Source organism: Bombina bombina, chromosome 9 (assembly GCF_027579735.1).
Source record: "Bombina bombina isolate aBomBom1 chromosome 9, aBomBom1.pri, whole genome shotgun sequence".
Taxonomy (NCBI): Eukaryota; Metazoa; Chordata; class Amphibia; order Anura; family Bombinatoridae; genus Bombina; species Bombina bombina.
This window is the reverse complement of record NC_069507.1, coordinates 278,675,294-278,701,938: the sequence shown is the minus strand read 5'-3', so window position 1 is coordinate 278,701,938 and position 26,645 is coordinate 278,675,294. Positions and strand designations below refer to the sequence as shown.

At 43.3% G+C, this 26,645-nt stretch overlaps 2 protein-coding genes across 2 annotated transcripts in view; both read right to left on the bottom strand.

The window, feature by feature from the left end:
- The window catches only part of LOC128640333 (tyrosine-protein phosphatase non-receptor type 6), a 411,611-nt gene that overhangs the window by 300,511 nt on the left and 84,455 nt on the right, over positions 1–26,645 (bottom strand). The gene's annotated exons all lie outside the window — the stretch shown is intronic.
- The window catches only part of LOC128640590 (calsyntenin-3-like), a 145,582-nt gene that overhangs the window by 108,705 nt on the left and 10,232 nt on the right, over positions 1–26,645 (bottom strand). The window contains exons 3-6 of the mRNA XM_053693060.1: positions 22,159–22,354; positions 19,271–19,479; positions 18,670–18,819; positions 2,816–3,001 (exon numbers count right to left, since the gene is read on the bottom strand). Of these exons, the coding sequence (XP_053549035.1) occupies positions 2,816–3,001; positions 18,670–18,819; positions 19,271–19,479; positions 22,159–22,354 (741 nt within the window). The remainder of the gene's footprint in view (positions 1–2,815; positions 3,002–18,669; positions 18,820–19,270; positions 19,480–22,158; positions 22,355–26,645) is intronic.

Sequence of the window (26,645 nt, the reverse complement as noted above, 5' to 3'; positions counted from 1 at the left end):
GGGTCTAGTCTGGAGGAGTTAGTGGTTTAGTGTCTAGTGCTGAGGAGCCAGTGGTTTGGGGTCTAGTCTGGAGGAGCTAGTAGTTTAGGTTCTAGTGCTGAAGAGCAAGTTGCTTAGGGTCTAGTGCAGAGGAGCCAGTGGTTTGGGGTCTAGTCTGGAGGAGCTAGTAGTTTAGGTTCTAGTGCTGAAGAGCAAGTTTCTAAGGGTCTAGTGCTGAGGAACCAGTGGTTTAGTGTCTAGTGCCGAGGAGCTAGTGTCTTAGGGTCTAGTGCTGACGAGCCAGTGGTTTGGGGTCTAGTGCTGAGGAGCCAGTGGTTTGGGGTCTAGTGCTGAGGAGCCAGTGGCTTAGGGTCTAGTGCTAAGGAGCTAGTGGTTTGGGGTCTAGTCTGAAGGAGCTAGTGGTTTAGGGTCTAGTGCTGAGGAGCCAGTGGTTTGGGGTCTAGTGCTGAGGAGCCAGTGGCTTAAGGTCTAGTGCTGAGGAGCTAGTGGTTTGGGGTCTAGTGCTGAGGAGCCAGTGGTTTGGGGTCTAGTCTGAAGGAGCTAGTGGTTTGGGGTCTAGTGCTGAGGAGCCAGTGGTTTGGGGTCTAGTCTGAAGGAGCTAGTGGTTTAGGGTCTAGTGTGGAGGAGCTAGTGGCTTAGGGTTTAGTGCTGAGGAGCCAGTGGTTTGGGGTCTAGTCTGAAGGAGCTAGTGGTTTAGGGTCTAGTCTGGAGGAGATAGTGGTTTAGGGTCTAGTGCTGAGGAGCCAGTGGTTTGGGGTCTAGTGCTGAGGAGCCAGTGGTTTGGGGTCTAGTGCTGAGGAGCCAGTGGTTTAGGGTCTAGTGCTGAGGAGCCAGTGGCTTAGGGTCTAGTGCTGAGGAGCTAGTGGTTTAGGGTCTAGTGCTGAGGAGCCAGTGGTTTGGGGTCTAGTACTGAGGAGCCAGTGGCTTAGGGTCTAGTGCTGAGGAGCTAGTGGTTTAGGGTCTAGTGCTGAGGAGCTAGTGGTTTAGGGTCTAGTGCTGAGGAGCCAGTGGTTTGGGGTCTTGTGCTGAGGAGCCAGTGACTTAAGGTCTAGTGCTGAGGAGCTAGTGGTTTGGGGTCTAGTGCTGAGGAGCAAGTGGTTTGGGGTCTAGTCTGGAGGAGCCAGTGGTTTGGGGTCTAGTGCTGAGGAGCCAGTGGTTTGGGGTCTAGTCTGAAGGAGCTAGTGGTTTGGGGTCTAGTGCTGAGGAGCCAGTGGTTTGGGGTCTAGTCTGAAGGAGCTAGTGGTTTGGGGTCTAGTGCTGAAGAGCAAGTTGCTTAGGGTCTAGTGTGGAGGAGCTAGTGGTTTAGGGTCTGGTGTGGAGGAACTAGTGGTTTAGGGTCTAGTGTGAAGGAGCTAGTGGCTTAGGGGCTAGTGTGAAGGAGCTATAGTGGCTTAGGGTCTTGTGCTGAGGAGCTAGTGGCTTAGGGTCTAGTGCTGAGGAGCTAATGGTTTAGAGTGTAGTGCTGAAGAGCCAGTGGCTTAGGGTCTAGTCTGGAGGAGCTAGTGGTTTGGGGTCTAGTCTGGAGGGGCTAGTAGTTTAGGGTCTAGTGCTGAAGAGCAAGTTGCTTAGATCTAGTGCTGAGGAGCCAGTGGTTTGGGATCTAGTCTGGAGGAGCTAGTGGTTTAGGGTCTAGTGTTGAAGAGCAAGTTGCTTAGGGTCTAGTGTGGAGGAGCTAATGGTTTAAGGTCTAGTGTGAAGGAGCTAGTGGCTTAGGGTCTAGTGTGAAGGAACTAGTGGCTTAGGGTCTAGTGCTGAGGAGCTAGTGGCTTAGGGTCTAGTGCTGAGGAGTCAGTGGCTTAGGATCTAGTCTGGAGGAGCTAGTGGTTTAGGGTCTAGTCTGGAGGAGCTAGTGGTTTGGGGTCTAGTGCTGAAGAGCCAGTTGCTTAGGGTCTAGTCTGGAGGAGTTAGTGGTTTAGTGTCTAGTGCTGAGGAGCCAGTGGTTTGGGGTCTAGTCTGGAGGAGCTAGTAGTTTAGGTTCTAGTGCTGAAGAGCAAGTTGCTTAGGGTCTAGTGCAGAGGAGCCAGTGGTTTGGGGTCTAGTCTGGAGGAGCTAGTAGTTTAGGTTCTAGTGCTGAAGAGCAAGTTGCTAAGGGTCTAGTGCTGAGGAACCAGTGGTTTAGTGTCTAGTGCCGAGGAGCTAGTGTCTTAGGGTCTAGTGCTGACGAGCCAGTGGTTTGGGGTCTAGTGCTGAGGAGCCAGTGGTTTGGGGTCTAGTGCTGAGGAGCCAGTGGCTTAGGGTCTAGTGCTAAGGAGCTAGTGGTTTGGGGTCTAGTCTGAAGGAGCTAGTGGTTTAGGGTCTAGTCTGGAGGAGATAGTGGTTTAGGGTCTAGTGCTGAGGAGCCAGTGGTTTGGGGTCTAGTGCTCAGGAACCAGTGGTTTGGGGTCTAGTGCTGAGGAGCCAGTGGTTTAGGGTCTAGTGCTGAGGAGCCAGTGGCTTAGGGTCTAGTGCTGAGGAGCTAGTGGTTTAGGGTCTAGTGCTGAGGAGCCAGTGGTTTGGGGTCTAGTGCTGAGGAGCCAGTGGCTTAAGGTCTAGTGCTGAGGAGCTAGTGGTTTGGGGTCTAGTGCTGAGGAGCAAGTGGTTTAGGGTCTAGTCTGGAGGAGCCAGTGGTTTGGGGTCTAGTGCTGAGGAGCCAGTGGTTTGGGGTCTAGTCTGAAGGAGCTAGTGGTTTGGGGTCTAGTGCTGAGGAGCCAGTGGTTTGGGGTCTAGTCTGAAGGAGCTAGTGGTAGTAATGTAGTGTAGCTGTGGTGGCGACTTTGGTGTGCCATAGTTGAGCTGGTTGCAGTGCATTATGAGGGGGGTGCAAGCTCACACTCACCACAAAGTTTGCGCAGAGCTTTGTCTGAGTAGTTATCTCGGTCGCAGCCCTTGGCAATGTGACTTGTCTGTATCTCGATGGTGGCCTGAATAGTCCAAACAGGCTCTTCACATGTCTCCAAATGAATGCTGGGAAACAAAGCCAGACTGCCCGATCCAGGTATATACTCAATGCGCTTGTTCCAGCCTGTCAAAGAAAGAAGAGACACAATGTCCAACAAAACCCATCATATGCAATGTAACCATAATACACAGTGTAACCAGAATAAGCAATGTAACCAGAATACACAGTGTATGAGAATACGCAATGTAACCACAATACGCAATGTAACCAGAATACACAGTATATGAGAATAAGCAATGTAACCAGAATAAGCAATGTATCCGTAATACACAATGTAACCAGAATACACACTGTAACCAGAATACACAGTGTAACCAGAATAAGCAATGTAGCCAGAATACACAGTGTATGAGAATAAGCAATGTAACCAGAATATGCAATGTAACCAGAATACACAGTGTATGAGAATAAGCAATGTAACCAGAATACACAGTGTATGAGAATAAGCAATGTAACCAGAATACACAGTGTATGAGAATAAACAATGTAACCAGAATAAGCAATGTAACCATAATACACAGTGCAACCAGAATAAGCAATGTAGCCAGAATACACAGTGTAACCAGAATAAGCAATGTAACCATAATACACAGTGTAACCAGAATAAGCAATGTATCCAGAATACACAGTGTATGAGAATAAGCAATGTAACCAGAATAAGCAATGTAACCATAATACACAGTGTAACCAGAATAAGCAATGTAGCCAGAATACACAGTGTATGAGAATAAGCAATGTTACCAGAATAAGCAATGTAACCATAATACACAGTGTAACCAGAATAAGCAATGTAACCATAATACACAGTGTAACCAGAATAAGCAATGTAGCCAGAATACACAGTGTAACCAGAATAAGCAATGTATCCAGAATACACAGTGTAACCAGAATAAGCAATGTATCCAGAATAAGCAATGTAACCAGAATACACAGTGTAACCAGAATAAGCAATGTATCCAGAATACACAGTGTATGAGAATAAGCAATGTAACCAGAATAAGCAATGTAACCATAATACACAGTGTAACCAGAATTGCATACAAAGGGCAGCCCTGCAGGTTAGGTATAGGGTTTCAGTCTGTTAGGTATTATTAGAAGTGTTCCTACACAGTAGCCGTTTTTGTTTCAGTGAGTGCACTGTCTGTGCTGTGTACGAACTCTTCAGACGCCCCTCTGTTTCCTATGGGAGACACATCACCCCTCGTCTGCACTTTGCGGGTCAGAACCCTTTTTTTTTTAAATAGATCGACAGACCGCAAGCCTGGCGAACCCAAGCAGGCAGTTTCTCGTTGGTTTGTCAATGTTTTTAATATAAGGGCCTAACAGTGATGCAAGACCTTGCACTCACAGTAATAAAATCCTCACACTCACAGTGATACAATCCCTCACAGTAATACGAATCCTCACACTCACAGTGATACAATCCCTCACAGTGATACAAATCCTCACACTCACAGTGATTACAATCCATCACAGTAATAAAATCCTCACACTCACAGTGATACAATACATCACAGTGATACAAATCCTCACACTCACAGTGATACAATTCCTCACAGTGATACAATCCATCACAGTAATAAAATCCTCACACTCACAGTGATACAATCCATCACAGTGATACAACCCCTCACAGTGATACAATCCCTCACAGTGATACAAATCCTCACACTCACAGTGATACAATCCATCACAGTAATAAAATCCTCACACTCACAGTGATACAATCCATCACAGTGATACAATTCCTCACATTCACAGTGATACAATTCCTCACAGTGATACAATCCATCACAGTAATAAAATCCTCACACTCACAGTGATACAATCCATCACAGTGATACAATCCATCACAGTGATACAAATCCTCACACTCACAGTGATACAATCCATCACAGTGATACACATCCTCACACTCACAGTGATACAATCCATCACAGTGATACAATCCATCACAGTAATAAAATCCTCACACTCACAGTGATACAATCCATCACAGTGATACAATCCATCACAGTGATACAAATCCTCACACTCACAGTGATACAATCCATCACAGTGATACACATCCTCACACTCACAGTGATACAATCCATCACAGTGATACAATCCATCACAGTAATAAAATCCTCACACTCACAGTGATACAATCCATCACAGTGATACAATCCATCACAGTAATAAAATCCTCACACTCACAGTGATACAATCCATCACAGTAATACAAATCCTCACACTCACAGTGATACCATTCCTCACAGTGATACAATCCATCACAGTAATAAAATCCTCACACTCACAGTGATACAAATCCTCACACTCACAGTGATACTATCCATCACAGTGATACAAATCCTCACACTCAGTGATACAATTTCTCACAGTGATACAATCCATCACAGTAATAAAATCCTCACACTCACAGTGATACAATCCATCACAGTGATACAAATCCTCACACTCACAGTGATACAATTCCTCACAGTGATACAAATCCTCACACTCACTGTGATACAATCCCTCACAGTGATACAAATCCTCACACTCACAGTGATACAATCCCTCACAGTGATACAAATCCTCACAGTGATACAATCCCTCACAGTGCTACAAATCCTCACACTCACAGTGATACACATCCTCACTCACACATTGCTACAAATGCTCACTCACACAGTGATACAAATCCTCACTCACACAGTGCTACAGATCCTCACTCACACAGTGCTATAGATCCTCACTCAAACAGTGCTACAAATCCTCACTCACACAGTGCTTCAAATCCTCACTCACACAGTGCTACAAATCCTCACTCTCACAGTGCTACAAATCTTCACTCTCACAGTGCTACAAATCCTCACTCACACAGTGCTACAAATCCTCACTCACACAGTGCTACAGATCCTCACTCACACAGTGCTACAGATCCTCACGCTCACAGTGCTACAAATCCTCACTCACACAGTGCTACAAATCCTCACTCACACAGTGCTACAAATCCTCACTCATAGAGTGCTACAGATCCTCACTCTCACAGTGCTACAAATCCTCACTCACAGTGCTACAAATCTTCACTCACAGGGGGGTAGTTATCAAGCCGTCAACCTCAAATACGCTGCGTATTCCGCAGCGTATTTGTGGCGAGGCTGATACGCCTTAGTTATCAAAGGCTCGAGACCGGCAAAAGTAGAATTTTGTGACGTCAGCTTCGATCCGCCGGACTCAGTCCGACACAGATCGATTCTTACGTCACTCCAGATGTTCCGCACACAAGTGCGGCACATTCTCACTACTTTTGCTAGCTATCAAAAAACTAGCAGGTACGATCAGCAGTTTTACGGCCCAGCGTACCTGGTTTTCAAAGCGCCAGCCTGGAGGCGGCGGATCCCATAGGAATCAATGGGAGTCTGACCATAGCGAAAGTACAAGTTCGCTGCTGACAGACATCCCATTGATTCCTATGGGAGCTGTCTACACCTAACACCCTAACATGTACCCCGAGTCTAAACACCACTAATCTGACCCCCCCTACACCTCCGCAACTAAATAAAGTTATTACCCCCTAAACCGCCGCTCCCGGAGCCCACCGCAAGCTACTCTATACATATTAACCCCTAAACCGCCGCTCCCGGAGCCCACCGCAACTATAATAAATGTATTAACCCCTAACCCGCCGCTCCCTGAACCCGCCGCAACCTATATTAAATGTATTAACCCCTATCCTGCCCCCCCTACACCGTCGCCACCTATAATACATTTATTAACCCCTATCCTGCCCCCCCTACACCGTCGCCACCTATAATACATTTATTAACCCCTATCCTGCCCCCCCTACACCGTCGCCACCTATAATACATTTATTAACCCCTATCCTGCCCCCCCTACACCGTCGCCACCTATAATAAATTTATTAACCCCTATCCTGCCCCCCACTATGCCGCCGCCACTGTAATAAAATGATTAACCCCTAAACCTAACCCTAACCCTAACGCCCCCTAACTTAAATATTAATTAACTAAATCTAAATAAATTAACTCTTATTAACTAAATGAATCCTATTTAAAACTAAATACTTACCTTTAAAATAAACCCTAATATAGCTACAATATAAATAATAATTATATTCTAGCTATCTTAGGATTTATTTTTATTTTACAGGTACCTTTCAATTTATTTTAACCATGTACAATAGCTATTAAATAGTTATTAACTATTTAATAGCTTACCTAGCTAAAATAAAGAGAAATGTACCTGTGAAATAAATCCTAACCTAAGTTACAATTACACCTAACACTACACTATACTTTAATAAATTATTCCTATTTAAAAATAAATACTTACCTGTAAAATAAACCCTAAGATAGCTACAATGTAATTAATAATTATATTATAGCTATCTTAGGATTTATATTTATTTTACAGGTAACTTTGTATTTATTTTAGCTAGTTAGAATAGTTATTAAATAGTTATTAACTATTTAATAACTACCTAGCTAAAAGAAATACAAAATTACCTGTAAAATAAATCCTAACTTAAGTTACAATTAAACCTAATACTACACTATCATTAAATTAACTAAATAAACTACCTACAAAGAACTACAATGAAATACAATTACATAAACTAACTAAAGTACAAAAAATAAAAAAAGCTAAGTTACAAAAAATAAAAAATTAAGTTACAAACATGTTAAAAATATTACAACAATTTTAAGCTACTTACACCTAATCTAAGCCCCCTAATAAAATAACAAACCCCCCCAAAATAAAAAAAATCCCTACCCTATTCTAAATTACATAAATTTCAAAGCTCTTTTACCTTACCAGCCCTTAAAAGGGCCATTTGTGGGGGCATGCCCCAAAAAGTTCAGCTCTTTTGCCTGTAAAAGAAAAATACAACCCCCCCCCCAACATTAAAACCCACCACCCACATACCCCTAATCTAACCCAAACCCCCCTTACAAAAACCTAACACTAATCCCCTGAAGATCATCCTACCTTGAGTCGTCTTCACTCAGCCGAGCCACCGATGGAACTGAAGAGGACATCCGGAGCGGAAGAAGTTAATCCTCCAAGCGGCGCTGAAGAAATCTTCCATCCGATGAAGTCATCATCCAGGCGGCGCTGAAGAAGTCTTCGATCCGGCCGATGTCATCTTCAAAGAGGCGCTGAAGAGGTATTCTATCCGGGCGAAGTCATCTTCCAAGCCGGGTCTTCAATCTTCCTTCCGCCGACGCGGAACCACCTTCTTCACCGACGGACTACGACGAATGACGGCTCCTTTAAGGGACGTCATCCAAGATGGCGTCCCCTCAATTCCGATTGGCTGATAGGATTCTATCAGCCAATCGGAATTAAGGTAGGAAAATCTGATTGGCTGATGGAATCAGCCAATCAGATTCAAGTTCAATCCGATTGGCTGATCCAATCAGCCAATCAGATTGAGCTCGCATTCTATTGGCTGATCGGAACAGCCAATAGAATGCGAGCTCAATCTGATTGGCTGATTCCATCAGCCAATCAGATTTTCCTACCTTAATTCCGATTGGCTGATAGAATCCTATCAGCCAATCGGAATTGAGGGGACGCCATCTTGGATGACGTCCCTTAAAGGAGCCGTCATTCGTCGTAGTCCGTCGGTGAAGAAGGTGGTTCCGCGTCGGCGGAAGGAAGATTGAAGACCCGGCTTGGAAGATGACTTCGCCCGGATAGAAGACCTCTTCAGCGCCTCTTTGAAGATGACATCGGCCGGATCGAAGACTTCTTCAGCGCCGCCTGGATGATGACTTCATCGGATGGAAGATTTCTTCAGCGCCGCTTGGAGGATTAACTTCTTCCGCTCCGGATGTCCTCTTCAGTTCCATCGGTGGCTCGGCTGAGTGAAGACGACTCAAGGTAGGATGATCTTCAGGGGATTAGTGTTAGGTTTTTGTAAGGGGGGTTTGGGTTAGATTAGGGGTATGTGGGTGGTGGGTTTTAATGTTGGGGGGGGGGTTGTATTTTTCTTTTACAGGCAAAAGAGCTGAACTTTTTGGGGCATGCCCCCACAAATGGCCCTTTTAAGGGCTGGTAAGGTAAAAGAGCTTTGAAATTTATGTAATTTAGAATAGGGTAGGGATTTTTTTTATTTTGGGGGGGTTTGTTATTTTATTAGGGGGCTTAGATTAGGTGTAAGTAGCTTAAAATTGTAGTAATATTTTTAACATGTTTGTAACTTAATTTTTTATTTTTTGTAACTTAGCTTTTTTTATTTTTTGTACTTTAGTTAGTTTATGTAATTGTATTTCATTGTAGTTATTTGTAGTTAATTTATTTAATTAATGTAATGATAGTGTAGTATTAGGTTTAATTGTAACTTAAGCTAGGATTTATTTTACAGGTAATTTTGTATTTCTTTTAGCTAGGTAGTTATTAAATAGTTAATAACTATTTAATAACTATTCTAACTAGCTAAAATAAATACAAAGTTACCTGTAAAATAAATATAAATCCTAAGATAGCTATAATATAATTATTAATTATATTGTAGCTATCTTAGGGTTTATTTTACAGGTAAGTATTTATTTTTAAATAGGAATAATTTATTAAAGTATAGTGTAGTGTTAGGTGTAATTGTAACTTAGGTTAGGATTTATTTCACAGGTACATTTCTCTTTATTTTAGCTAGGTAAGCTATTAAATAGTTAATAACTATTTAATAGCTATTGTACATGGTTAAAATAAATTGAAAGGTACCTGTAAAATAAATATAAATCCTAAGATAGCTAGAATATAATTATTATTTATATTGTAGCTATATTAGGGTTTATTTTAAAGGTAAGTATTTAGTTTTAAATAGGATTCATTTAGTTAATAAGAGTTAATTTATTTAGATTTATTTAATTAATATTTAAGTTAGGGGGGCGTTAGGGTTAGACTTAGGTTTAGGGGTTAATCATTTTATTACAGTGGCGGCGGCGTAGTGGGGGGCAGGATAGGGGTTAATAAATTTATTATAGGTTGCGGCGGGTTCATGGAGCGGCGGTTTAGGGGTTAAACTATTTATTTAGTTGCGGAGAGGTGCGGGATCAGCAGGATAGGGGTTAATAATTTTATAATAGAGGGCGACGGTGTAGGGGGGGCAGGATAGGGGTTACTAGGTATAATGTAGGTGGCAGCGGTGTCCGGGAGCGGCGGTTTAGGGGTTAATACATTTATAAGACTTGCGGCGGGGTCTAGGAGCGGCGGTTTAGGGGTTAGTAACTTTATTTAGTTGCGGGGGCCTCCGGGGGCGCCGGTATAGGGGGTAGAACAGTGTAGTTTAGTGTGAGTGCTTAGTGACAGGCTAGCAATAAAGCTGGGAAAAAGCCGAAGGGCAGCGAGATCGGATGAGTGATAACTGTCACAGTCCGCTGCTCATCGCCCCGCGGCTTTTTGACAGCTTTATTTGATAACTTAGGCGAACGTATTCAAGGTCCGCGGCGGCGAAGGTAGGCGAGCTTAGGCGGACGTATTGGACCGGCGAAGCCAGAAAAGTAGACGGCTTGATAAGTAGCCCCCACACAGTGATACAAATCCTCACAGTGATACAATCCCTCACAGTGCTACAAATCCTCACACTCACAGTGATACACATCCTCACTCACACAGTGCTACATATCCTCACTCACACAGTGCTACAAATCCTCACTCACACAGTGATACAAATCCACACAGTGATACAAATGCTCACAGTGATACAATCCCTCACAGTGCTACAAATCCTCACACTCACAGTGATACACATCCTCACTCACACAGTGCTACAAATCCTCACACAGTGATACAAATCCTCATTCACACAGTGCTACAGATCCTCACTCACACAGTGCTACAGATCCTCACTCACACAGTGCTACAGATCCTCACTCACACAGTGCTACAAATCCTCACTCACACAGTGCTACAAATACTCACTCACACAGTGCTACAAATCCTCACTCACACAGTGCTACAAATCCTCACTCTCACAGTGCTACAAATCCTCACTCTCACAGTGCTACAAATCCTCACTCACACAGTGCTACAGATCCTCACTCTCACAGTGCTACAAATCCTCACTCTCACAGTGCTACAAATCCTCACTCTCACAGTCCTACAAATCCTCACTCACACAGTGCTACAAATCCTCACAGTGATACAATCCATCACAGTAATAAAATCCTCACACTCACAGTGATACAATCCATCACGGTGATACAAATCCTCACACTCACAGTGATACAATTACTCACAGTGATACAATTCCTCACACTCACTGTGATACAATCCCTCACAGTGATACAAATCCTCACACTCACAGTGATACAATCCCTCACAGTGATACAAATGCTCACAGTGATACAATCCCTCACAGTGCTACAAATCCTCACACTCACAGTGATACACATCCTCACTCACACAGTGCTACATATCCTCACTCACACAGTGCTACAAATCCTCACTCACACAGTGCTACAGATCCTCACTCACACAGTGCTACAGATCCTCACTCACACAGTGCTACAGATCCTCACTCACACAGTGCTACAAATCCTCACTCACACAGTGCTACAAATACTCACTCACACAGTGCTACAAATCCTCACTCACACAGTGCTACAGATCCTCACTCTCACAGTGCTACAAATCCTCACTCTCACAGTGCTACAAATCCTCACTCACACAGTGCTACAGATCCTCACTCTCACAGTGCTACAAATCCTCACTCACAGTGCTACAAATCCTCACTCTCACAGTCCTACAAATCCTCACTCACACAGTGCTACAAATCCTCACAGTGATACAATCCATCACAGTAATAAAATCCTCACACTCACAGTGATACAATCCATCACGGTGATACAAATCCTCACACTCACAGTGATACAATTACTCACAGTGATACAATTTCTCACACTCACTGTGATACAATCCCTCACAGTGATACAAATCCTCACACTCACAGTGATACAATCCCTCACAGTGATACAAATCCTAACAGTAATACAATCCCTCACAGTGCTACAAATCCTCACACTCACAGTGTGCTACATATCCTCACTCACACAGTGCTACAAATCCTCATTCACACAGGTGATACAAATCCTCACTCACACAGTGCTACAGATCCTCACTCACACAGTGCTACAGATCCTCACTCACACAGTGCTACAAATCCTCACTCACACAGTGCTACAAATCCTCACTCACACAGTGCTACAGATCCTCACTCACACAGTGCTACAGATCCTCACTCACACAGTGCTACATATCCTCACTCACACAGTGCTACAAATCCTCACACAGTGATACAAATCCTCACTCACACAGTGCTACAGATCCTCACTCACACAGTGCTACAGATCCTCACTCACACAGTGCTACAGATCCTCACTCACACAGTGCTACAAATACTCACTCACACAGTGCTACAAATACTCACTCACACAGTGCTACAAATCCTCACTCACACAGTGCTACAGATCCTCACTCTCACAGTGCTACAAATCCTCACTCTCACAGTGCTACAAATCCTCACTCACACAGTGCTACAGATCCTCACTCTCACAGTGCTACAAATCCTCACTCACAGTGCTACAAATCCTCACTCTCACAGTGCTACAAATCTTCACTCACACAGTGTAACCAGAATAAGCAATGTATCCAGAATAAGCAATGTAACCAGAATACACAGTGTAACCAGAATAAGCAATGTATCCAGAATACACAGTGTATGAGAATAAGCAATGTAACCAGAATAAGCAATGTAACCATAATACACAGTGTAACCAGAATTGCATACAAAGGGCAGCCCTGCAGGTTAGGTATAGGGTTTCAGTCTGTTAGGTATTATTAGAAGTGTTCCTACACAGTAGCCGTTTTTGTTTCAGTGAGTGCACTGTCTGTGCTGTGTACGAACTCTTCAGACGCCCCTCTGTTTCCTATGGGAGACACATCACCCCTCGTCTGCACTTTGCGGGTCAGAACCCTTTTTTTTTTAAATAGATCGACAGACCGCAAGCCTGGCGAACCCAAGCAGGCAGTTTCTCGTTGGTTTGTCAATGTTTTTAATATAAGGGCCTAACAGTGATGCAAGACCTTGCACTCACAGTAATAAAATCCTCACACTCACAGTGATACAATCCCTCACAGTAATACGAATCCTCACACTCACAGTGATACAATCCCTCACAGTGATACAAATCCTCACACTCACAGTGATTACAATCCATCACAGTAATAAAATCCTCACACTCACAGTGATACAATACATCACAGTGATACAAATCCTCACACTCACAGTGATACAATTCCTCACAGTGATACAATCCATCACAGTAATAAAATCCTCACACTCACAGTGATACAATCCATCACAGTGATACAACCCCTCACAGTGATACAATCCCTCACAGTGATACAAATCCTCACACTCACAGTGATACAATCCATCACAGTAATAAAATCCTCACACTCACAGTGATACAATCCATCACAGTGATACAATTCCTCACATTCACAGTGATACAATTCCTCACAGTGATACAATCCATCACAGTAATAAAATCCTCACACTCACAGTGATACAATCCATCACAGTGATACAATCCATCACAGTGATACAAATCCTCACACTCACAGTGATACAATCCATCACAGTGATACACATCCTCACACTCACAGTGATACAATCCATCACAGTGATACAATCCATCACAGTAATAAAATCCTCACACTCACAGTGATACAATCCATCACAGTGATACAATCCATCACAGTGATACAAATCCTCACACTCACAGTGATACAATCCATCACAGTGATACACATCCTCACACTCACAGTGATACAATCCATCACAGTGATACAATCCATCACAGTAATAAAATCCTCACACTCACAGTGATACAATCCATCACAGTGATACAATCCATCACAGTAATAAAATCCTCACACTCACAGTGATACAATCCATCACAGTAATACAAATCCTCACACTCACAGTGATACCATTCCTCACAGTGATACAATCCATCACAGTAATAAAATCCTCACACTCACAGTGATACAAATCCTCACACTCACAGTGATACTATCCATCACAGTGATACAAATCCTCACACTCAGTGATACAATTTCTCACAGTGATACAATCCATCACAGTAATAAAATCCTCACACTCACAGTGATACAATCCATCACAGTGATACAAATCCTCACACTCACAGTGATACAATTCCTCACAGTGATACAAATCCTCACACTCACTGTGATACAATCCCTCACAGTGATACAAATCCTCACACTCACAGTGATACAATCCCTCACAGTGATACAAATCCTCACAGTGATACAATCCCTCACAGTGCTACAAATCCTCACACTCACAGTGATACACATCCTCACTCACACATTGCTACAAATGCTCACTCACACAGTGATACAAATCCTCACTCACACAGTGCTACAGATCCTCACTCACACAGTGCTATAGATCCTCACTCAAACAGTGCTACAAATCCTCACTCACACAGTGCTTCAAATCCTCACTCACACAGTGCTACAAATCCTCACTCTCACAGTGCTACAAATCTTCACTCTCACAGTGCTACAAATCCTCACTCACACAGTGCTACAAATCCTCACTCACACAGTGCTACAGATCCTCACTCACACAGTGCTACAGATCCTCACGCTCACAGTGCTACAAATCCTCACTCACACAGTGCTACAAATCCTCACTCACACAGTGCTACAAATCCTCACTCATAGAGTGCTACAGATCCTCACTCTCACAGTGCTACAAATCCTCACTCACAGTGCTACAAATCTTCACTCACACAGTGATACAAATCCTCACAGTGATACAATCCCTCACAGTGCTACAAATCCTCACACTCACAGTGATACACATCCTCACTCACACAGTGCTACATATCCTCACTCACACAGTGCTACAAATCCTCACTCACACAGTGATACAAATCCACACAGTGATACAAATGCTCACAGTGATACAATCCCTCACAGTGCTACAAATCCTCACACTCACAGTGATACACATCCTCACTCACACAGTGCTACAAATCCTCACACAGTGATACAAATCCTCATTCACACAGTGCTACAGATCCTCACTCACACAGTGCTACAGATCCTCACTCACACAGTGCTACAGATCCTCACTCACACAGTGCTACAAATCCTCACTCACACAGTGCTACAAATACTCACTCACACAGTGCTACAAATCCTCACTCACACAGTGCTACAAATCCTCACTCTCACAGTGCTACAAATCCTCACTCTCACAGTGCTACAAATCCTCACTCACACAGTGCTACAGATCCTCACTCTCACAGTGCTACAAATCCTCACTCTCACAGTGCTACAAATCCTCACTCTCACAGTGCTACAAATCCTCACTCACACAGTGCTACAAATCCTCACAGTGATACAATCCATCACAGTAATAAAATCCTCACACTCACAGTGATACAATCCATCACGGTGATACAAATCCTCACACTCACAGTGATACAATTACTCACAGTGATACAATTCCTCACACTCACTGTGATACAATCCCTCACAGTGATACAAATCCTCACACTCACAGTGATACAATCCCTCACAGTGATACAAATGCTCACAGTGATACAATCCCTCACAGTGCTACAAATCCTCACACTCACAGTGATACACATCCTCACTCACACAGTGCTACATATCCTCACTCACACAGTGCTACAAATCCTCACTCACACAGTGCTACAGATCCTCACTCACACAGTGCTACAGATCCTCACTCACACAGTGCTACAGATCCTCACTCACACAGTGCTACAAATCCTCACTCACACAGTGCTACAAATACTCACTCACACAGTGCTACAAATCCTCACTCACACAGTGCTACAGATCCTCACTCTCACAGTGCTACAAATCCTCACTCTCACAGTGCTACAAATCCTCACTCACACAGTGCTACAGATCCTCACTCTCACAGTGCTACAAATCCTCACTCACAGTGCTACAAATCCTCACTCTCACAGTCCTACAAATCCTCACTCACACAGTGCTACAAATCCTCACAGTGATACAATCCATCACAGTAATAAAATCCTCACACTCACAGTGATACAATCCATCACGGTGATACAAATCCTCACACTCACAGTGATACAATTACTCACAGTGATACAATTTCTCACACTCACTGTGATACAATCCCTCACAGTGATACAAATCCTCACACTCACAGTGATACAATCCCTCACAGTGATACAAATCCTAACAGTAATACAATCCCTCACAGTGCTACAAATCCTCACACTCACAGTGTGCTACATATCCTCACTCACACAGTGCTACAAATCCTCATTCACACAGGTGATACAAATCCTCACTCACACAGTGCTACAGATCCTCACTCACACAGTGCTACAGATCCTCACTCACACAGTGCTACAAATCCTCACTCACACAGTGCTACAAATCCTCACTCACACAGTGCTACAGATCCTCACTCACACAGTGCTACAGATCCTCACTCACACAGTGCTACATATCCTCACTCACACAGTGCTACAAATCCTCACACAGTGATACAAATCCTCACTCACACAGTGCTACAGATCCTCACTCACACAGTGCTACAGATCCTCACTCACACAGTGCTACAGATCCTCACTCACACAGTGCTACAAATACTCACTCACACAGTGCTACAAATACTCACTCACACAGTGCTACAAATCCTCACTCACACAGTGCTACAGATCCTCACTCTCACAGTGCTACAAATCCTCACTCTCACAGTGCTACAAATCCTCACTCACACAGTGCTACAGATCCTCACTCTCACAGTGCTACAAATCCTCACTCACAGTGCTACAAATCCTCACTCTCACAGTGCTACAAATCTTCACTCACACAGTGCTACAAATCCTCACAGTGATACAATCCATCACAGTAATAAAATCCTCACACTCACAGTGATACAATCCATCACGGTGATACAAATCCTCACACTCACAGTGATACAATTACTCACAGTGATACAATTTCTCACACTCACTGTGATACAATCCCTCACAGTGATACAAATCCTCACACTCACAGTGATACAATCTCTCACAGTGATACAAATCCTAACAGTAATACAATCCCTCACAGTGCTACAAATCCTCACTCACACAGTGCTACAGATCCTCACTCACACAGTGCTACAAATCCTCACTCACACAGTGCTACAAATCCTCACTCACACAGTGCTACAAATCCTCACTCACAGTGATAGAAATCCTCATTCACACAGTGCTACAAATCCTCACTCACGGTGCTACAAATCTTCACTCACACAGTGCTACAAATCCTCACTCACAGTGATACAAATCCTCACTCACAGTGATACAAATCCTCACTCTTGCAGTGATACAAGCCCTCACTTAGTGTTATAAGCTCACAGTAATACAATTCCTCACACTCACAGTAATACAATTCCTCACACTCACAGTGATACAAATCCTCACTCTCACATTGATACAAGCCCTCACTTAGTGATATAAGCTCACAGTGATACAATTCCTCACACTCACAGTGCTACAAATCCTCACTCACAGTGCTACAAATCCTCACTCACAGTGCTACAAATCCTCACTCACACAGTGATACAAATCCTCACTCACACAGTGCTACAAATCCTCACTCACACAGTGCTACAAATCCTCACTCACACAGTGCTACAAATCCTCACTCACACAGTGCTACAGATCCGCACTCTCACAGTGCTACATATCCTCACTCACAGTGCTACAAATCCTCACTCACACAGAGATACAAATCCTCACTCACACAGTGCTACAGATCCTCACTCACAGTGATACAAATCCCCACTCACACAGTGCTACAAATCCTCACTCACACAGTGCTACAAATCCTCACTCACACACTCACACTGCTACAAATCCTCACTCACACAGTGCTACAAATCCTCACTCACAGTGATACAAATCCTCACTCACACAGTGCTACAAATCCTCACTCACACAGTGCTACAAATCCTCACTCACACAGTGCTAAAAATCCTCACTCATAGTGATAGAAATCCTCACTCACACAGTGCTACAAATCCTCACTCACGGTGCTACAAATACTCACTCACAGTGATACAAATCCTCACTCACAGTGATACAAATCCTCACTCTCGCAGTGATACAAGCCCTCACTTAGTGTTATAAGCTCACAGTAATACAATTCCTCACACTCACAGTAATACAATTCCTCACACTCACAGTGATACAAATCCTCACTCTCACATTGATACAAGCCCTCACTTAGTGTTATAAGCTCACAGTAATACAATTCCTCACACTCACAGTAATACAATTCCTCACACTCACAGTGATACAATTCCTCACACTCACAGTGATACAAATCCTCACTCACAGTGATACAAATCCTCACTCACAGTGATACAAATCCTCACTCACACAGTGCTACAAATCTTCACTCACAGTGATATAAATCCTCACTCACAGTGATATAATTCTTCACACTCACAGTGATACAAATCCTCACTCACAGTTATACAATTCTTCACACTCACAGTGATACAAATCCTTACTCACAGTGATACAAATCCTCACTCACAGTGATACAATTCTTCACACTCACAGTGATATAAATCCTCACTCTCACAGTGACACATGCCCTCACTTACACTTTACCTCTCCAGCTTGGTTTGCATGTGGGTTTTATTTGTATTTCCACCTCTGCATCTTCAACAGCCCTTTTCTTCCCACAGTCATAAGCGGTAACAGTAAATCTGATCAGTTTGTCACCATTCGCCAGCAGGGGCTGCGTATTCTTTATGTATCCTGCAATTATGCCAATTACAGATCAGAGGAGAGACACAGGAGATGTCTAACTGCTGTTTAAATGGCAGTGTCTTTAGTTTAATGTCCCTATGTAAAACATGATTAGAGGTCCCTGATAAACCAATAGGCAGAAAGGAAACAAACTTCAGAGCCAAATGCTTAGGATTAGATAGAACACGTGACTCAGTTGGAGATATGGGGTTGGATATCACAGATAAGGTTGGAATGAACAGGTCAGTAGGCAGCGTGGGGTTATATGATGCGAGCCAATGGGTGAAAGATTACGGTTTGAGGAGACAATGTTATGGTTCATTTGTCAGTATTAGGTCCAATGTCATTGGTTTATTCAGCTGTGTGAGGTAATATGATGAGAGCCCATGGATGAAACAGTGGTTAAATGAGTAAATAAACACATTATGTGGACAGTAGCAAAAGGTCAGGTGTTCCTTACCATCATTATCAATAGTGAAGGGCACCTTAGGGGTCAAGATCTGGTAGAAGCAGACTTGACTATATTGTGGTGAGCAGTCCTGGTCCCACGCTTGCACCCGCAGCACACGCTCATACATGCGACCTTCAGTTACAGAGGCACGAAACACCCGCTCCCCAAACACAGGGGCAAATTCATTGACGTCATTCACACGTACATGAACCGTTGCCCTAAAAAATAGAGAGAGTGGTAGATGGTAGAGAAAAATGAGAGAAATTCAGCAGCCAAGAGTAATAGTGTGTATTACCTGACACCCACACATCAGGCAGGTATGACAGAGGCAGACAGATGGGCAGAAAACAAAGCAAATGGAAAGGATAATTGCATATTACTGGTGGTGGGCTGGGTAACCATCTTCATTATCCACCTGTATCATTTCTCTTTAACCACATTCCTGTGTCTTTTCTAACATTGGCCCATTGCAGTCCATCAGCATTTGCTGTACAGAACTTTGTAAGGAAACTTGAGCATTTTAGACATTTTTTATATAGTGCTCCCCTCTATTAGAAACAGTCTGTTTGAATTGATCAATTACATTATATTGTATATGTAACTGGTTATCGTATGCCCAGAGGGTAGGAACATGAAAAACAGCGAAACAGAAGGTAAGTAGCTGATTACTTATTAGACTAAATTCATGGTGTGCAGTAAGTTCATACAAGTTCATTTTTTGTAGAAGCATTATTTATTTATTTTATTTATTTATTTTATTTATTTATTTATAACATATTTTACCAGGAAGGATACATTGAGATTTCTCTCGTTTTCAAGTATGCTAATTCCTCAAATCCAACTATATAAGGAAGGTATCAAAAGCATTACGGCAATCAGTTTAGATACAATATAAAGTACAAAGACTTGAAAGAAAGACCATAAGAGGATTTTAACTGCTATAAGGGCGAAGACATTATATATATATATATATATATATATATATATATATATATATATATATATATATGTAAAAAGAATGCCAGAAGGGCGGTCAATAGTTGTCAGGGAAGGCTGAGCTGCTAAATAAATTATTTTCTACTGCAAAAACAAGTAAGAAACCAATGGAAGATATATTCAAGCAAAATAGAACTTTAAAGCCTTTACTAATAACCTAATTGACTGTAGATCATATGAAGAACAAACCAGATAATATTAATGTGCTCTTAAGACTTAATTTCCTCAGGTATTGTACCAGAGTACTGCTGTAATGCTGATGTGGTGCCACTGTTTAATAAAAGGGAATCAGAGCTAATCCAGGAAGCTACAGACCAGTAAGTCTGACATAATGAATTTATAATACAGCCAGACAAGCCAGTGACATAAACATCTTAAACACTTATGTAACATGTAACATATAACAGAAATATACATGATGTATCTATACCAAGGGGTCTCAAAGTACCAGCCCGCGGGCCGGTTACAATACGGCCTGCCAATGATACACCATAATAGAGCTGTTTCCCAATAAACATTTTCAAAAATATTAATGATCTCTTAAATTTTTTGTGAAGCGAGGATGGCGACATCACGTGGTGGAGGGGGCGGGTGTTGGAGCTGCAAGGAGAGGATGATGACATCACGTGGGGGTGGGGGCGGAGCTGTAATCCTATTTAAGTCCCTAAGTGAGCAGTGCAATAGAATTGGCGCCATAGCAGCAGGGTTTGGCAGTAGAGGAGTGAGTTAGCAGTAGGAGAGCAGTTTGTTTCTTTAGCCTGGGGGTGTAGTGTCACTGTCAGTTGGACTGTGTGATGATCTGAGCCTAAGCAGGCAGCATCAGGAGCAGTAGCAGAAGAGGTTGAGCAAGGTATGTGCTGCCTTACACAAAGATTTGTTTTGTGTATAAAATGTATGTCTGTAGTGTAGCTTGCTTTTATTGTTAATTTTTTTTTTTGTCATGCCATAACTTGTGTGGGGGGTCTGTATGGGTCTGTGTGTGTGTGTCTGGATCTGGGAGTGTGTGGGGTGTCTGTGTGTGGGGAGTCTATATGTGTGGGGTGGTCTATGGGGGTCTATTGGGGGTCTCTGTGTGTGAGGTGGTCTTTGTGTGGGGTGTGTGGGGGGGATCTGTGTGTGTTTGTGTGAGTCTGTGTGTGTGTGTGTGTGAAGGTTTGTGTGTAGGTCTGTGTGTGTGTATATGTGAGTCTGGGTGTGTGTGTGTGTGTGAGGGGGGTCTGTGTAGGTGTGGGTTTGTGTGTGTAGGTCTGTGTGGGTTTGTGTGTGGGTCTGTGTGTGTGTATGTGTGTGGGTCTTTGTGTGGGGGGGTCTGTGTGTGTATGCGTGAGTCTGTGTGTCTGGGTGTGAGTGAGTGAGGGGGTCTGTGTGTGTGTAGGTCTGTGTGTGTGTGTGTGTGTGTATGTGTGGGTGGGGTTGTGTAGGTGTGTGTGGGGGTCTGTGTGTGTTTGTGTGGGTCTGTGTGTGTATGTTTGGGTGGGTCTGTGTGGGGGTCTGTGTGTGTGTGTCTGGGTGTATGTGTGGGTCTTTGTATGTGTGTGGGGGGGTCTGGGTATGTGTGGGTCTGGGTGTGTGTTTGGGTGTGTGTGTGGGGGTCTGTGTGTGTGTGTGTGTGTGGGGGTGTACACATATGACACAAAGCCATTACTGACTGATAGTATCTATTTAACAGTGTGTGTGTATATATATATATAAATATATATATATATATATGTATATATATATATATATATATATATATATATAGTTTAATTTTGTTTGAAGTTTTGGAAGCCCTCATGGGAGAAGAAAACTTGACCAGTGGCCCCACGGTAATTCGAGTTTGAGACCCCTGATCTATACAGTACCATACACATTACGCACATACTGTATATCACACTCCATGCTTTGTGCTACTGACTCACTTGTGTGATTTCTTGCTGTTGCTCCCCTCTGGCCCTTCTCCACAGTCATGAGCCTGGATGGTAAATGTGTGCTCCTTCTGTGCCTCACAGTCAACAGGGCCCTTTGCCCGGATTAGCCCCTCCCCAGTGGTCCGATCCAGAACCACAGCCTCAAAGGGAGTACTGGAGCCATGAATCCTGAAGCCACAGATCTCACCTGAAGCACAAGGAACATTTTTGTGTGACATTCAGAAGGTGCCCTACTGAGTCAGACTAGAGATGGTCACTCTTAGGGGCAACAGTATAAACAGGCTGTGGGTTGCACCTATTGGGATGTGAATTCAGGTTTATGTGTGGTGAAGAGGAGGGTAACAGTTTCCCTCAGAACTGAAGGAACAAATAGACCATGCTGGAATCAGATTTAAGGTTGGAGGAACATACATTATATGGAGGAACCTTGGGTGGGTGTAATAGAGAATCTCTTAAAGTGGGACATGCCTAGGTGGAATTAGCTGGCAATCTAATGCAGGGAGAGGAAATGGTGGGTGTGAATGTTGTATATGTGAATCCATTGCAATAGAAGAAAAGGGTAACAAAGTATTTACAGTGAGGGAACCCAATGCGATACATACACCCTCAATGTCATGTACACCCCAATGAAATATTTACACCCCCAGTGTCATGTACACCCAAATGAAATAACTAAATTTATGCTTACCTGATAAATTTATTTATTTACGGATATGGTGAGTCCACGGCTTGAGTAATTACTGTTGGGAAAATCACTCCTTACCAGCAAGAGGAGGCAAAGAGCACCACAGTTAAACTGCTAAGTATTACTCTCTTACCCAAAAACCCCAGTCATTCGACTGAAGGGAAACGGAGAAAAAGGAGTAACACAAGGTGTAGAGGTGTCTGATGTTATAGTCAAAAGAACAACTGTCTTAAAATAAAGGGTGGGGCCGTGCACTCACCATATACATAAATAAATACATTTATCAGGTAAGCATAAATTTAGTTTTTCTTTCCCGAGATATGGTGAGTCCACGGCTTGAGTAATTACTGTTGGGAACCAATACCCAAGCTAGAGGAGACAGATAAATAGGGAGGGACAAGACAGGCAGTCCTAAACAGAAGGCACCACCGCTTGAAGAACCTTTCTCCCAAAAGAAGCCTCAGCCGAGGCAAAAGTATCAATTTTTAAAAATTTGGAAAAAGTATGTAGAGATGACTAAGTTGCAGCCTTGCAAATGTGTTCCACAGAAGCTTCATTTTTGAAAGCCCAAGAAGAGGAAACAGCTCTTGTGGAATGAGCCGTAATTCTCTCAGGAGGCTGCTGTCTAGCAGTCTCATAAGCCAAACGAATTATACTTTGTAACCAAAAAGAAAGAGTAGTAGCAGTAGCTTTCTGACCTTTACGTTTCCCAGAGAAACAGAGAAAGAGGGCAGAGGACTGGCGAAAATCCTTAGTCACCTGTAAGTAGAATTTAAGAGCATGTACAACATCCAAATTGTGTAACAAACGTTCTTTGGAAGAAGAAGGATTAGGACACAGAGAGGGAACAACAATCTCCTGATTGATATTTCTATTAGAAAAATCCTTAGGAAGGAAACCTAACTTAGTACAAAGAACCGCCTTATTGGCATGAAAAATAAGATAAGGGGAATCACACCGCAGAGCTGAGAGTTCTGAGACTCTTTGAGCAGAACAAGAACAACAAGAAACGAAACCTTCCAAGATAACAACTTAATGTCTAGGGAATGCAACGGCTCAAACGGAGCCTGCTGTAAAACTTTAAGAACAAGGTTAAGGCTCCAAGGAGGAGCAACAGACTTAAAGACAGGCCTGATTTTGACCAAGGCCTGACAAAAAGATTGCACATCTGGCACATCCACCAAACGTTTATGTAGTAAAACTGATAAAGCAGAAATCTGACCCTTCAGGGTACTGAATGACAATCCCTTCTCCAGGCCTTCCTGAAGAAAAAAATAAAATTCTAGGAATTCTAATTCTACTCCAAGAGTAGCCCTCAGATTCACACCAATAAAGATATTTAGGCCATATCTTATGGGAAATCTTTCTAGTAACAGGCTTGCGAGCCTGAATCATGGTCTCTATGACCAACTCAGAAAAACCACGCTTAGACAGAATTAAGCGTTCAATCTCCAAGCAGCTTCAGAGAAACAAGATTTGGATGAAAGAAGGGACCCTAAATCAGGAGGTCCTTCCTCAGAGATAGTCTACAAGGTGGGAGAGATATCATCTCCACTAAGTCTGCATACCAGATCCTGCGAGGCCACGCAGGGGCAATTAGAATCACCAACGCCCTCTCCTGTTTAATATGAGCAATGACTCGTGGAAGGAGAGCAAACGGAGGAAACAGGTATGCCAACCTGAAAACCCAAGGAACCGCCAGAGCATCTATCTGAACGGCCTGCGGATCTCTTGACCTGGAACCGTACCTTGAAAGCTTGGCGTTCTGACGGGATGCCATCAGATCTAACTCCAGCACCCCCCATTTAAGGACTAAGCTGGAAAACACCTCCGGATGGAGTTCCCACTCCCCAGGACGAAAAGTCTGTCTGCACAGAAAATCCGCTTCCCAGTTGTCTACTCCTGGAATATGGATGGCAGATAGACAGCAATTGTGGGTCTTTGCCCACTGAAGAATCTGAATAACCTCCTTCATGGCTAAGGAACTCAGAGTTCCTCCCTGGTGATTGATGTAAGCCACAGAGGTTATGTTGTCTGACTGGAACCTGATAAACTGGGCTGAGGACAACTGAGGCCAAGCCAATAGAGCATTGTAAATCCCCCTCAACTCCAAGATGTTGATGGGAAGAATAGACTCCTCCCGAGTCCAAAGGCCCTGAGCTTTTAACAAATTCCAAACTGCTCCCAAGCCCAGCAGGCTGGTGTCCGTGGTCACGATCACCCAGGAAGGTCTCCGAAAGCATGTGCCCTGAGACAGATGTTCCTGAGAAATCCACCACGGGAGAGAATCCCTTGATGACTGATCTAACTCTATTCTCTGAGATAGATCCGCATGGTCGCCATTCCATTGTCTGAGCATGCACAACTGGAGAGCTCTCAAATGGAATCGAGCAAAAGGAATGATGTCAATGGAGGCCACCATCAGACCGATTACCTCCATACATTGAGCAACTGAAGGATGAGCAGTAGTCTGAAGAGAGAGGCAAAAGGAAATGATTTTGTTTTTCCTGACCTCTGTCAGAAAAATCTTCATCAATTGAGAATCTATTATGGTCCATAAGAACACTACTCTTGTAGCAGGGGAAAGGGAGCTTTTTTCCAGATTCACATTCCAACAATGGGAACGAAGAAAAGACAACAATATCTCTGTGTGAGATTTTGCTTGTTGAAAAGATGGCGCCTGAACCAATATGTCATCTAGGTAGGGTGCCACAGCAATTCCACGAGAATGGATCACTGCCAAAAGAGCCCCCAGAACCTTTGAAAAAATTCTGGGAGCCGTGGCTAGACCAAATGGAAGGGCTGTGAACTGGAAATGTTTGTCCAGAAAGGCAAATCTCTGGAATAGGAACATGAAGATACGCATCCTTTAGGTCTATGGTTGTCATGAACTGACCCTCTTGTACTAAAGAAAGATTGAAGTTTATAGTCTCCATCTTGAAGGATTGAAAGTTGAGAAACTTGTTTAGACACTTAAAGTCTAGAATGGAACGGAACGTTCCCTCTTTTTTGTGAACCACAAATAGGTTGGAGTAGAACCTGAGACCCTGTTCCTGCACTGGAACTGGAACTATCACTCCCAGGGAGGAAAGATGTTGTATACTTTTCAAGAACGCCTCTCTCTTTATCTAGTCTGCAGATAATTTTGAGAGAAGGAATCTGCCTTTGGGAGGAAAAGTCTTTAATTCCAAATTGTTACCCTGGGATATTATGTCCACAGTACAGGGATCTGGGACATCTCGTATCCAGGCTTGAGAGAACTGAGAAAGTCTGCCCCCCACCTGATCCATCCCGGATCGGGGGCAAACCCTTCATGCTGATTTGGAATCAGCTGTGGGTTTCTTTGATGGTTTCCCCTTGTTCCAAGACTGATTGGGTTTCCAAGAAGACTTGGATTGTTCCTGCTTGGAAGAAGAAGGGGAAGGCTTTCCTCTGAAGTTACGAAAGGAACGAAAATTACTCTGACATCCTTTAGGCCTATTCTTCTTATCTTGAAGTAGAAAAGACCCTTTTTCACCCGTAATATCAGAGATAATTTCTGCCAAACCGGGTCCAAACAAGGTTTTGCTCTTGTAAGGCATCTCCAGAAGCTTGACTTTAGAGGAAACATCTGCAGACCAGGATTGCAACCATAACGCCCTGCGGGCTAGGACAGTGAAACTAGAAGTTTTAGCTCCTAGTCTAACAACCTGTAAAATGGCATCTGCAATAAAGGAATTGGCCAATTTAAGAGCTTTAATCCTATCTTGAATTTCATCCAAGGAAGTCTCTACTTGAAGAGAATCAGCAGACA